Source organism: Cetorhinus maximus, chromosome 4 (genome assembly GCF_964194155.1).
Source record: "Cetorhinus maximus chromosome 4, sCetMax3.hap1.1, whole genome shotgun sequence".
NCBI classification, from domain to species: domain Eukaryota; kingdom Metazoa; phylum Chordata; class Chondrichthyes; order Lamniformes; family Cetorhinidae; genus Cetorhinus; species Cetorhinus maximus.
The window spans coordinates 162,687,996-162,701,010 of record NC_135882.1 but is presented as its reverse complement, the minus strand read 5'-3'; the positions used below and the strand labels follow the sequence as shown (position 1 = coordinate 162,701,010).

Sequence of the window (13,015 nt, the reverse complement as noted above, 5' to 3'; positions counted from 1 at the left end):
AGACCAAATATAACAGAAGACAACAAAAATACACACACACACAAACACTACCAAGGAAAACAGGTCACACAAATAGCACTTTCAGAGGTAGGGGCAACGATTTTACAAGATGAATTACCAGAGCAATGTGGATTTTAACCACTTGATGTTCTGTCAGTATTCCAAGCTTTAGCGGCTTAGATATTTTAAGTTGCAAAATCTGTCACAGAATCACAAGAATGGTCATGGTGCAGAAGTAGGCCATTCAGCCCATTATGTCTGCACCTGCTCTCCGAATGAGCAATGCACCTTCTCCGTATAACCCTGCCCATTCTTCCTTTTTAGATAATAATCCAATTCCCTCTTGAATGCCATGGTTGAACCTGCCTTTCATTTTAACTGAATTGGTTAAGATCCTTTCCCTCCAGAATCTGTGTGTGTCAAAGAGTAGAAATGTGTATCCAAATGAGTTTGAGACTTGAAATGATATATGAGACAAGAATATAAAACTATTTAATAACGAACTTAAATTTTATTTCTATGCCTACAATGCATTTTCAGTAAAATTAATAAAACCCTGAAATACAAGATTGTTTAAAAAATAGGACTGTTTTAAAAGTAGTCTGAGTATGCCTCCATATACAGACTGCTAGACTATGCAGTGAAGACTGCTACACTCACAGTAATTAAAATGAATATCAGTTACACAACACCTGGGTTTGGATTCAAACGTTTTGGGGGGGTGAAATTGATGTTTGACAGGAATGTACACTAACCAATCCAGAGCCTGTTTAGACCCCACCCAATGTTGTAGGGGAGATGGTGGTGTAGTGGTTATGTTACTAGACTAGTAATTCAGAGGCCCAGCTAATGCTCTGGGGACACAGATTCAAATCCCACCAGGACTTTAAATTCAATTCATAAATCTGGAACATAAAATTAGTCTCAGTAATGGTGACCCTGACAACTATCATGATTGTTTATTAAAACCCAGCTGGTTCACTAATGCCCCTTTTACCTGGTCTGGCCTACATGTGACTCCAGACCCACAGCAATGTGGTTGATTCTTACACTGCCCTCTGAAATGGCCAAGCAAGCCACTCAGTTCAAGGGCAATTAGAGATGGGCAACAAATGCTGGACTTGCCAGCAACACCCACATCCCATGAAAGAATAAAACAAAGATGCCCCTTACCATTGATAATGGGCTGCGGGTTCATTATCCTTCACTTTGCTCTCCCAATAAAGACCTATTTTACCCTATTTAAACCCCATGATGGAATTTTTAAAAATCTGATTCAACCAGTTTTCATGAGTTATGAAATATGGATGGCCCTACAATTAAACAGAGAACAGTCTGTAAGAAAACGCACATATTAGACCTGACCTTTATTTTCTCCCATTAGTAGTGAATTCTTTTTGAATTTGTTGAAATATTAAATAAAGGATGGGAGATTAATCTTTTACTGAAATTTTACAGAATCACAGTCTTAGTTCCAGGTTTTTGCACACCTCCATCACACTTCAATAAGTTATTCTGTCCGTAACAGCCTGGCAAATTTTAACAAGACTATGTAGGGGGGTGGGGGGGGGGGGTGGAGAGCCTAACTTGTCCATCAAGGAACTGATGGCAGTAAGTGCAATCCTGGCTTTACACTTCGTCTGATTTCATTCTCCATTGAAGTCAGTGTAAAACCAGCAGTCCACTCAATTCCATGCACTCCAGTCCTCGTCCTACCAGTGAGCTAGGTTACAACTATCAATTATCCCCATCAGTCTGTCCAAACATTAAATGGTAACAGTAGAAAATTAGACCAACATAACTCAATAGAAGATGCACATTGTTGATTCCTGCAGGGAGAGCGGGACGTTATTCGACCAGTTCACGGTGTTACTTTTTTTGTTATAAATCACAGCACAAAGTGCAGTGCGGAGGTCATAGCAGCTTGTCACTGTAAGTTATTTTTAAGATTCAACACTGTGATTCTGCTCCGGTTCCACCAGTGAACACTCCAAACTTGTCTTTATTTGGACAGTGAGTTACTTGTGCCTTCAGTGCCATCATCCCGCTCGTAAGCCACTGGCTGCAGTTCCTTGGCAATCTGACAAGCCATCTCAGGAGTGCCAGCTGCTACCACCCTCCGAGACATGAGGTCCAGTGGTCCTCCTAGAAACAAGATAACCACAACTGAACTCCGCTCTGTTCACAACTTTTCACAAGTCCATGTGACAATTGGATATTGTAATGAGATAACACTGGTACAAATATCAACCTGTTTGCTATTAACTCTCAATTTCTCTCATTGACTTCCACAAAGCAGTGGTATCAAGAACAGAAAAACCGGGAAGGTGTGAAGAATAAACAGATGCAAGTGACCATACGTGGTTGCAAAATGATCTGGGTCAAGAATCTGACCATATGCTAGCTACATATCTATGATGGTATTCATCACTCTCTCTCTATTCTGTCTATTCCCGCAAGTCACCCAAGAGTAAGAGCAAGCGGTCTACAAGCAGTGGCACAATTCACTTCTTCACCTGGTCTGACAGAGCAAGCCAGCACCCTACGTGCTCACCAACACTCAGTTTAATTCTGCTGCAATCACTCGGCCTTGCATCACCTCAGCCCAAATGTAGACATGTATTGAGTACTGCAGGAGGAGATGTGACAACAGCTGCCCTTATTTTTGATCATATATGACACCGCCTAGTAAAACTGAAGTCAATGGGGCTCGAAAGGTAAACTCTCCAATAGCTGGAGTCCCACCTTATATAAAAGAAAACAATTTCCACCTACAGCCAATTATCTTTAAACGTCTCCAACCAAGATATTGACACATCATAACTGACAAATTTTCGGTTTGCTCTTTATGAAGATCAGACATGGTTCCCATAGAGACACTTCCAGTAACTGCACCTCAGCAGAGCTAAATCTCAAGGATTCCCCAATATGCTGTAGTTTAACCAGTTAAAACCCAACAACATAGAACATTAGTAAGCTCCCTGCTGCTTGTCCAGCTAAGATCACATTACATATTAGGACACTGGCTTACAGGGTTTTCCAAAGTAGAAAAGATCCCAGCACCCTTATTAACAAGCCCTCTGCTTCCATTAGGGCCACTAATCTCAAGTCTTGATTGCTCCACTTAAGCATACAATCACGAACAGTTCTGCTTGCTATCCATTAGAAGTTATCAGAGGGAGGCATATTTGGAGCTTCACTGCATTGTACCTGGAAATGGAGGGAATATGGGTTGGATGGGGTCTCACCGGCTGGATATTAACTCTAAAGCGGGGAGTGGGAGCATTGAGGCTAGGAATCCCCCAAAACTGGTCTTCCTCAGGTCCTGCTGAATTTAACAGTAGGACCCGATTAGCATTTTTTTGCCTCCATTTCCCTGCTGCAGCCAGTCAGATTGAGAGGATGGCTGCATGGGGCTGCAGTTGGTGGGGGTGGTGATGAAGGAGAGGGAGGGAGAAAGGGAGGGAGTGGAGACCTTGTGTGGAGATCAGAAAAGTCGGGGTGAAGATCAGAAGGGTTAAGGGGAGGTTGAGGGGTGAAGGTTCCTTAGACAGCACCTTCTAAACCCACGACCACTACCACCTAGAAGGACAAGGACAGCAGATCCATGGGAACATCAGCACCTGGAAGTTCCCCTCCATGTCATTCACCATCCTGACTTGGAAATATATCGGCCACTGTCGCTGGGTCAAAATCCTGGAATTCCCTTCCTAACAGCACTGTGGGTGTGCCTACACCACATGGACTGCAGCAGTTCAAGAAGGCAGCTCACCACCGCCTTCTCAAGGGCAATTAGGAATGGGCAATAAATGCCGGCCCAGCCAGCGAAGCCCACATCCCGTGAATGAATAAAAAAAAAGCAAGTAAAACCAGGTTCAGCAGGAAAGCGGACAGGCACTTACCTCCTGGACCCAGCTGTCCTCTCGTCCTTTTGGCCATCAGGCTTCCCGAGTTCTGGAAAACTCGGCCAGCCAGGGCTAAATTTAAAATGGTGGTTAAATATAAGGCGCATAGCCTCATTATAATATTTAAATTACCAACCTGCTACATGGGGAGCAGCCTGGTTGCCTGTCACACCTGTCCAGCCACCATTAAAATTTTAACATCCCTCCCAAACCAAGCACTCCTACCTTTGGTGGGGGCTGGGGCGGGGGGGAAATGGGAGTTTTAAAATACCCCACGCTGTATCAGTTGCTGCTCTCAGCTATGAACCGAGAGGGCATATAGCAGAGGGAATCTCATCTCTAGGCTTTGTTCACAATGCAGCTCCTTTGGGTCGGCTCTAATACAGTATAGGAGGGTCTCCTATTTTCGGTTGTGTGTGATTCAGGCTTATTAGGTGAGTGAGAGAACAGTCAAACGGTATTCTCAGGAAAAATATAACCAGTCGTAAAACATACTTCATTGGACTTTGAGATCGGGCTCAGAATGTTCCCTGATAACAAATGGCAATCGGATTCCGGGATGTGCCATCATCAGCCAGCAACACCTACCTGCGGTATCCATCATGATCCCTCCAGCCTCCCTCACAATGACAGCAGCAGCAGCCATATCCCAGCAATGGAGGCCAAACTGGTAAAAGGCGTCTACATCACCAGCTGCAACATGGCACAAGTCAAGAGCTGCGCTTCCTACTATCCTGATCCTAGGAGTCATAGAAGTCGGTTAGAAAAGACCATCAGTGCAATTATTGTCAAAAATATGCACAAATAAGATTGGCTTCACTGCCTTCCAAATTTCTAGGACCATTATTCTTACTTTAAAGCTACTGGAAAAATTAAGCTCCTTGTTTTCAATAAAGTAGGGGATTTGAGGTATTCTTGTGTATAGATGTGTTCAGCTGACTATCCAGTTTCAAACCATGGATGGTAAGGTGGAATCTTAAGAACAGGGTTATACATAAAGGTTATACGTTGGGCTGAGATTGTTTCTGAAAAATAAATCACTGGCCTCCATAAAGCTACATAACTCAACCAAGAACAATTTACACGACATGGTACCTTTAAGATAGGGACAGTACCCCAAAACATTTAGGGAAGTGTAATCGGAGAAAAATCATCACTATTTAGGAGGGGTAACTCAAAACCTTGCTCAAACACATGGGTTTTAAGGAGTTTTTCTTTACTTGTTCATGGGATGTGGACATCGCTGGCTCAGCCAGCATTTATTGCCCATCCCTAATTGCCCTTGTTCAGAGGACATTTAAGAGTCACCCATTTCGCTGTGGGTCTGGAGTCACATGTAGGCCAGACCAGGTAAGGACGTCAGATTTCCTTCCCTAAAGGACATTAGTGAACCAGATGGGTTTTTACAATGGTCAGCAATGGTTTCATGGTCATCATTAGACTTTAAATTCCAGATTTTTATTGAATTCAAATTTCACCATCTGCTATGGCTGGATTCAAACCCGAGTACCTGGAGCATTACCGTGGGTCTCTGGAATACTAGTTCAGTGACAATATCACTTTGTCACCGCCTTCCCATTAAAGAAAGAGAGGGAGGTAGATAGATGTAAAGTTTTGGAGAAGGAATTCCAGAGCTTAGGGCCTAGACGGCTGAAGGCACGGCCGTAATGATCAGGCAAAGAGCATGTAGGAAAGCACAGGAGGGTCAGAATTGGAAGAACGCAGAATTCTGAGTGTCATCAGGCTGGATAAGATAGGAGGGGATGGGGCCATAAGGGATTTGAACATGAATTTGAGCATTTAACATCTGAGGCACTGGAGGACTTGGAGCCAATGTAGATCAGTGAGTACATTAGCCATATGCGAGTGGTACTTTATAAAGATTGGGGCTTGGGCAGCAGAATTTGTAATAGGTTGAAATTGATGGAGGATTGAGGAAGGGAGGCCAGCCACTGATATATAGTCAAGTCCAGGCATGACAAAGGGTTTTGGAAGCAGGAGATGTCCTGGCCACAACTTGCCAGGTAAGAATAGAACAAGGCAGTCCAACTGATGTGTATATCTGAGATCCATTGAAGGAAGAAGGTGTGGTAGGGCTTGACAACGTCTGCAGGGAGATCGAGAAGGATGAGGAACAAGCACAGGCACAAAGGAGAGCGTCTGCAAATTTGATTTGGGCTTTTACAGGCCGCGGCATGGTCACAATTCCTGACAGATTCAAACAAAGAGTTGCAGGAAAGGTGTGTATGAATTTGAGAGGTGACAACACATTCAACAACTTTGGAGAGGAAAGGGAGGTTGGAGTTGAGGTAGAATTTTGCAAGAATTGAGGATGTCGAGGGTTGCTTTTAGAAGGGGTGGTGATAATGCCTTACCGAGTTTGAAAGGGATGGGGACAGTACTTGAGGAGAGAGAGCCATTTACAACATCAGTTAGCATGGGAGCCAGGAGGGCCAGTTGGGTAGTCAACAGTTGAGTGAGAATGAGGTCAAGAGACCGAGAGGTCAAGGACAAGATGAGCTCAGAAAGTACATGATGGAAAGTAATAGTCAAGAGAAATAAGCAATATGACACGTCAAGGAATAAGACCAAAAAATTAGCAAAATACACAGCAGGTCAATCAACATCTGAAACAGAAAGACAGGTTACTGTTTTGGACGACACCTTCAAATGTCTTCCTTTTGTAGACTATTGCTGACCTGCTGTGTATTTACTGGTTTGAATTCTGATTTCTAATATCTGCAATTTTTTTATTTCTATTAAATCTGCCCAACTTCTGCTTTGTATAAAAATACACAGAATAGGGAATGGAGAAGTGATGCAGGCACAATGGCTGCTTTCTGTGCTGTAGAATCATTTCGTTCAAGAGGAGAAAAGCTGTAAATGGTGCAGAGTCGATAAAAATTTGGAATTTAATCTGGGCGCTATTTAAGTGGTATTCAGGACAAAAGAGCTTAATTCTTGTTTATACTTTCTAAACCCCTTGAATAAATTATAGTTTTATTGTTCATACCTAAACATCTCAGATTTTATCCTTCATTTAAAGGGTTCTGCGATAATCTTTAAATCAATTACCATATCTTAAAAAAAAACTTTTTACAGCTCTTTTGAACATTGGTTAATAGCTGCATCACTTCGACTTTCTTACCCATGTGCCGGCACCTTTAGTAACCTCTCCATGTTATTAAACAGCATCTTTACTGCCACAGGATCCCGAATTGAGCCAAGTTCAGTTAATATCAGAGCCTTTGACAAGTCTGGAAGAGAAGACATCAAAATTGTTCAGCAAATTTACATTGGCCCCATTCAGAAGCAGCATTGCCAAAAATAAAATGAGACCGACTCTCCCTCTCTGATTACCATTTCACCCAGAATCTAATACGGGTTATATCTGAACAGGGGAGTGGTAAAACGTGAAGAAATGCTCTCTTACCAGCACAACATCCCTCATTTTGCTGATTATTTTTTTAAATGTATTACACGGTATTTACAATACAGAAACAGGCCATTTAGCCCAATTGGTCCATGGTCCTGACAAGCCTCCTCCCACACTCTTTCATCCTCTATTCCTATATAAAGACATCAATGCTGGGAAAATAGCGAAATATAATTTCCACTGGCATAGTAAACACAGTATTTACTTTTATCTTTACATACAGATTGGATTCTAGAATGGAGGAAGGCTCGGAGTTTTCCTGAACATTTGGATTTGCTAATTTGCCTGTGGAGACGTGGGGCTGGATTTTGCGCTTTGCCAGCTGGCGGGCTTTGAGGCTGGGAGCATGAGAAGTCGAGCAGGCTGCCCAACAGCATGCCAGGGCTGGGGTGGGGGTATGCCGGTGACCTCAGGTGCTCCACACGCCAATGGGCCAATGGAAGACCTTCCATTGAGAGAGGCCCACACCAGGCACCCAGCCAGGCAGGTTTGCCTGCGAGGGCAGCTGGCGCGCGGAGTGGGAGGGGTAGGAACTCTTAACAGATGTAGCCCACACGCCCCCTCTCTAGGGCCCCTTCCCCCAATGGCCTCTCCTGCCCCCAACACTTACAAAGTCGTGGTCCAGTGCTGGCCACTTGCCCTCAAACCCCGAGTGCTGCACCGGCAGTGGCCAATGCCCCTGGTGGTACTGCCGGTACTGGAGAGCTGCCTCTGATTGGTCAGCAGCTCTCTAAAGTGGAGCTTCCTGTTCTTCTACTAGGCGGGCTCTTCCCTGATTTTTTAGCCGGGGATGGTGGGAAGAGGGTGATGGGAGGAGGTGGGGGTGGAAGGGGGTGGGATGCAGTGGTTGTGGGAGAGTGGGTAGGTGGAGGTTGGAGACAACGATGCCTGTAAAGTCCAGCCCAGAGTCATTATAGCACAGAAAGAGGCCATTCAGACCATCAAGTCCATGCCGGATCTCTATAGGGCAAACAGGCCATTCCCCTGCTCTATCGCCACAGCCCTGTAAGTTTATTTCCCTCAAGTGCCCATCCAACTTACTTTTGAAATCATTCATTGTCTCTGCTTCCCCCACCCACACAGGCAACAAGTTCCAGGTCATTACCCACTCGCTGCATTAAAAAGTCTGTCCACACATTCCCCCTGCAACTCTTGGCTTCTTCAACTGAAACTTGTAGCTAAAATCCCTCATCCCTGAAACCATTCTGGTAAATCTCTGCCCCCTCTCAAGGACCATCCTAAAAAGCGTGGTGACCAAAACTGGACACAGAACTCTCATGGCCTAAGTAAAGCTTTATAAAGGTTCAACATAACTTCCCTGCTTTTGTATTTAATACCTCTATTTATGAAGCTCAAGGTTCGATATGCTTTGCTAACTGCTCTCAGTGAAGCAGTGTGTTGTGTGTTGTCCCTGCTGCCCACCAGTTCCTATGAGATTCACTCTCGTCTTGACATTGGCTCCAGTGTTCTGGAGGTGCCGGTAAGTTAATGTCACAGTCAAACGTGATGCCAAGAAATTTTGGCAATGGGTCGTGGGCAAGTGGTTACCAATAGAACTGGACATGAAGTTCTTCCCTGGCCTTCAAGTTGTCCAGGTTACAGGCTAAAACAACAGTCCTGGAAATGTTTGGTCAAAGTCTCTCCATTTTCTGAAGTAAGTTTCCAGAGAAACAGATCTTCAGTGAGTGTTTTCTCAATGTCCTGAAGTTCTTGGCCCTGGAAAGCCAGAGCTAAGTCATCAGCTTATGCGAAGAGGCGTGACTTTGTGAGGTGGAGGTCACTGCTATCTATGCTGAAGGCAGCCAGCGCGAGTACTGCTGCTCAGCCTGCCTCAGGAGCCAGTGGTGGATATCGATCTACGAGGAAGGCATGGGGATTATTTCTGGGATGTTGAGGCCAACACAGCTCAAGTGGCTTCCTGTGCTGTAAAATATCGAACCTCATGATGTCCGCAGGAAAAATATCCTCCTCAAAGAACGCCACCAGCTGAAGCACTCCCATTGACACGGGACCTCAAAAAAAACCCCCATAAACTCATCTGAAATGCTACAGTCCCTACTCCACACCCTACAAACCGACAACAGCCCCACCTCACCTCCTGAATTACTGCAAACATCACCAACCACAACCTGACAAGTGACCCGAGTGACAAAGTCCCAGGTTTCAATCCTCCACGGATAATCTGTACAACCCTCAGCCTCTGAGGACGGGCCAGGGAAGATGTGGCCACTCGCTCCACAAGTGGAACATGAGGAACAGCTTAAATTGTGACTGTGGCCACCCAAGTCAGACCATGGCCATATACTGAATTTCTGTCCAAGGAGACCCATTCCTGGTGGCATCGCACTGCATCAGCTGAAGCCTTTGAGTGAATTGTTAACCTCAACATCAAACTATAACTGTTTCCACAGCCATACAAATAAAAAGGCTATCAATATGTCCTGCCACCTTCGAAGACTTATGCACATGCAAACCCTCAGGTTCCTCTGTTCCTGTACACTCGTTAGAACTGTGCTATTGAGTCTTTACAGTATTGCCTCTCCCCCCCCTTCTACCAAAACACATCACCTCACACTTCTCTATTAAATCCCACCTGTCACTTGCCTGCCTATTCTGCTGGCCTACCATGACTCCAGTCGATTGGTATCATCGTCTGTCTGCCACTCCTCTAAGTTTGGTGCCATCAGGAAGTTTTGAAATTTTACTCTGTATTCCAAAATCCAAATAATTTATAGATATCAAATCAAGAAGCAATAGCCCTAGCACTGATCTTTGGGGGCACCACTGTCTATCATCCTCCAGTCTGAAAACTAACCATTTACCACTACTCGCTGTTTTCTGTCCTTAAACCAATTTTTTTATCCAAGCTGACACTGACCCTCCTATCCCTTGAGCTTCAATTTTGTTGACCAGCCTTTTATGTGGTACTTTGTCAAAGGATTTCTAAAAACCCATATAGACACCATCCACCGCATTCCCTTCATCAACTTTCTCTGTTACTTAATCAAAAAAAAAAATCAGTTAGGTTAGTCAAGCACAGTCTGCCTTTACAAATGCATGCTGGTTTGCCTTAATTCACTCAAACCTTTCCAAGTGCCTGTTGATTTTCTTTTCCTTGATTATTCTTCTAAAACCTTACCTACCACTGATGCTAGGTGGACTGGCCTGTAGTTACCAGGAACGTCCTTATGCCCTTTCTTGAATAAGAGTATTCACATCTGTCACTCTCCAATCCTACAACTCCTCCCCATATTTAGGGAAGATTGGAGGGTTATGATAAACACTTCCACCATGTTCATCCCAGCCAACTGGGATATGATCCATCCGGGCCAGCAACTTATCCACTTTAAGCATAGCCAGCCTTTCCAGTACCACCTCCTTTTCAATTTCACTCTATCCATTACCTCTACCATCTCTGCTTCTGCTGGTATTTTGCCAGCAAAATCTTCCTTAGTAAACACCAAAAGAAGGAGAACGATCCCAGGAATGAAAGGCTTAACATATGAGGATCGTTTGAGGACTCTGGGTCGATACTCGATGGAGTTTAGAAGGATGAGGGGGGATCTGATTGAAACTTACAGAATACTGAAAGGCCTGGATAGAGTGGACGTGGGGAAGATGTTTCCATTAGTAGCAAAGACTAGGACCCGAGGGCACAGCCTCAGAGTAAAGGGAAGACCTTTTAGAACAGGGATGAGGAGAAACTTCTTTAGCCAGAGAGTGGTGAATCTATGGAATTCATTGCCACAGAAGGCTGTGGAGGCCAGGTCATTGAGTGTATTTAAGACCAAGATAGATAGGTTCTTGATTGGTAAGGGGAGAAGGTGGGATAATGGGGTTGAGAAACTTATCAGCTATGATTGAATGGCGGAGCAGACTCGATGGGCCAAATGGCCTAATTTCTGCTCCTATGTCTTATGGTCTTATTATTCTAGCCTTGCCTTACATCTCTAAGCCTCTTTGTCCCTAACAGGACACACTCCACCTCTTATTACCCACTTACTATTTACATGCTGGTAGAAGACTTTTGGACTCCCTTTTATTTTAACTACCATTCTATTCTCATATTCTCTCTTTGCCAGTCTTAAATGTCTTTTCATGTCCCCTCTCCACTTATTGTATTTGGCCATGTTCTCAATTGAAGAATGCATCATACACCCTCTTTTTTGCTTCATCATATTCTCTACCTCCCTCATCATCCAAGGAATATTGATTTTGCTTCCTCTCCCTTTGGCCCTAGTCTTTACCCAAAACATCTCCTCCTTAAAAAATCACCCATTGTTCTGTTACAGTTTTTCCTGTCAATCTTTGGTTCCATTTTACCTGGGCTAGACCCTCTCTTTTCCCATTGATGTTAGCCTTCTTCCAGTTTGGACATCCCACTGTAGATTTTTCCTTGCTCTTTTCCATTGCTAATTAAACCCTAGGATGTAATGATCACCCTTACCAAAGTGTTCTCCCACGGACACTTGGTCCATTTGGCCCATCCCTTCCCCCAGCACAGGATCCAGCAACGCCTCTTTCCTAATTGGACTGAGAACATACAGATCAAGGAAGTTCTCCTCAACACATTTCAGAAATTCCTCTCTCTCTTTACCCTTCACTCTAACACTATCCCATTGCGTAACTTAAGTCCCCCAATATTACCACTCTGTAGTTCATGCACATCTCTTGTGATTTCCCTGTAGATTTGCTCCTCTATCTCTCTCTCTCTCTCTCTCTCTCTCTTCCTCACACTATTTGGAGGCCTATAGAATATCCAAAGTAGAGTAATCATATCCTTTTTGTTTCTCAACTCTAAGTAAATGGATTCTGTCCTTGCCCCGTCAAGGACATCTTTTCTTCCAACACCACAATGCCTTCCCGATTCAGTGTTTCCACCCACCTCCCATTTTCCCTTCCCTATACTGTATTTTATGAACACTTTATATCCTTGAATAGTAAGAACGCAGCTCACCATTTTTCAAGCCACATTTCCATTATTGCCGCTACATCATATTCCCACACTGTTACTTATGATTGTAGCTCACCAAACTTATTCGCCACTTTGAGCGTTTACATACATGGAAACCTTTGTTCTCCTCTTAGTCTCCTTCTTAGCCTCCTCCTATATTATATGGTACTACTTCCTTCTCTAGCAGTATCCAACATATTTACTCCCTTTTGCACCTTATTCCTCTTTTCTACTTGCCCATCCTCCTGCCAATTTAGTTCAGACCCTCCCCATCCACAGCAGTGAACCTCCTTATGAGAATATGGGTCCCGATCCTGTTAACGCCACGAGTTAGAAGTGTTAGCTCGTGAGGCAGCTGACGTCTTTTTCCATTGTAAGACCTCAACAATATACTACTGGATGATTTTCTCACCTAGTGAAGAAAAAAGGCCTTGAAGATTTGCAATTCCTCAGATGCTGAAGCAGTCTGTGCCTGGATTGGGGCTTGGGCAAATAAGTAAAATTCATCTCATACAGGTGTCAGGCAGTGCCCATCTCCAACAAGGGAGAATCATAGCAACTGCCCTTAATATTATCATTGCTGAATTCCCCACTATCAACATCCTGGGGCGGGGGGGTGCGGTGAGGGTCACTATTGACTGGAAACTGAACCAGAACAGCCACATAAATACTGAGCCACAAGAGCAGGTCAGAGGCTGGATATTCAACAGAAAGCAACTC

At 44.2% G+C, this 13,015-nt stretch overlaps 1 protein-coding gene and 1 long non-coding RNA gene across 2 annotated transcripts in view; both read right to left on the bottom strand.

The window, feature by feature from the left end:
- Positions 1-491: 491 nt before the first annotated feature.
- Positions 492-13,015, bottom strand: part of LOC144680013 (uncharacterized) — a 773,835-nt gene continuing 761,311 nt past the window's right edge. Inside the window, exon 2 of the long non-coding RNA XR_013576470.1 lies at positions 492-1,051. This is a non-coding gene — a long non-coding RNA (uncharacterized LOC144680013). The remainder of the gene's footprint in view (positions 1,052-13,015) is intronic.
- Positions 492-13,015, bottom strand: part of LOC144680008 (inositol monophosphatase 2-like) — a 53,533-nt gene continuing 41,009 nt past the window's right edge. Inside the window, exons 6-8 of the mRNA XM_078541089.1 lie at positions 7,054-7,162; positions 4,494-4,645; positions 492-2,145 (exon numbers count right to left, since the gene is read on the bottom strand). Coding sequence (XP_078397215.1) covers positions 2,003-2,145; positions 4,494-4,645; positions 7,054-7,162 — 404 coding nt within the window. The 3' untranslated portion in view covers positions 492-2,002. The remainder of the gene's footprint in view (positions 2,146-4,493; positions 4,646-7,053; positions 7,163-13,015) is intronic.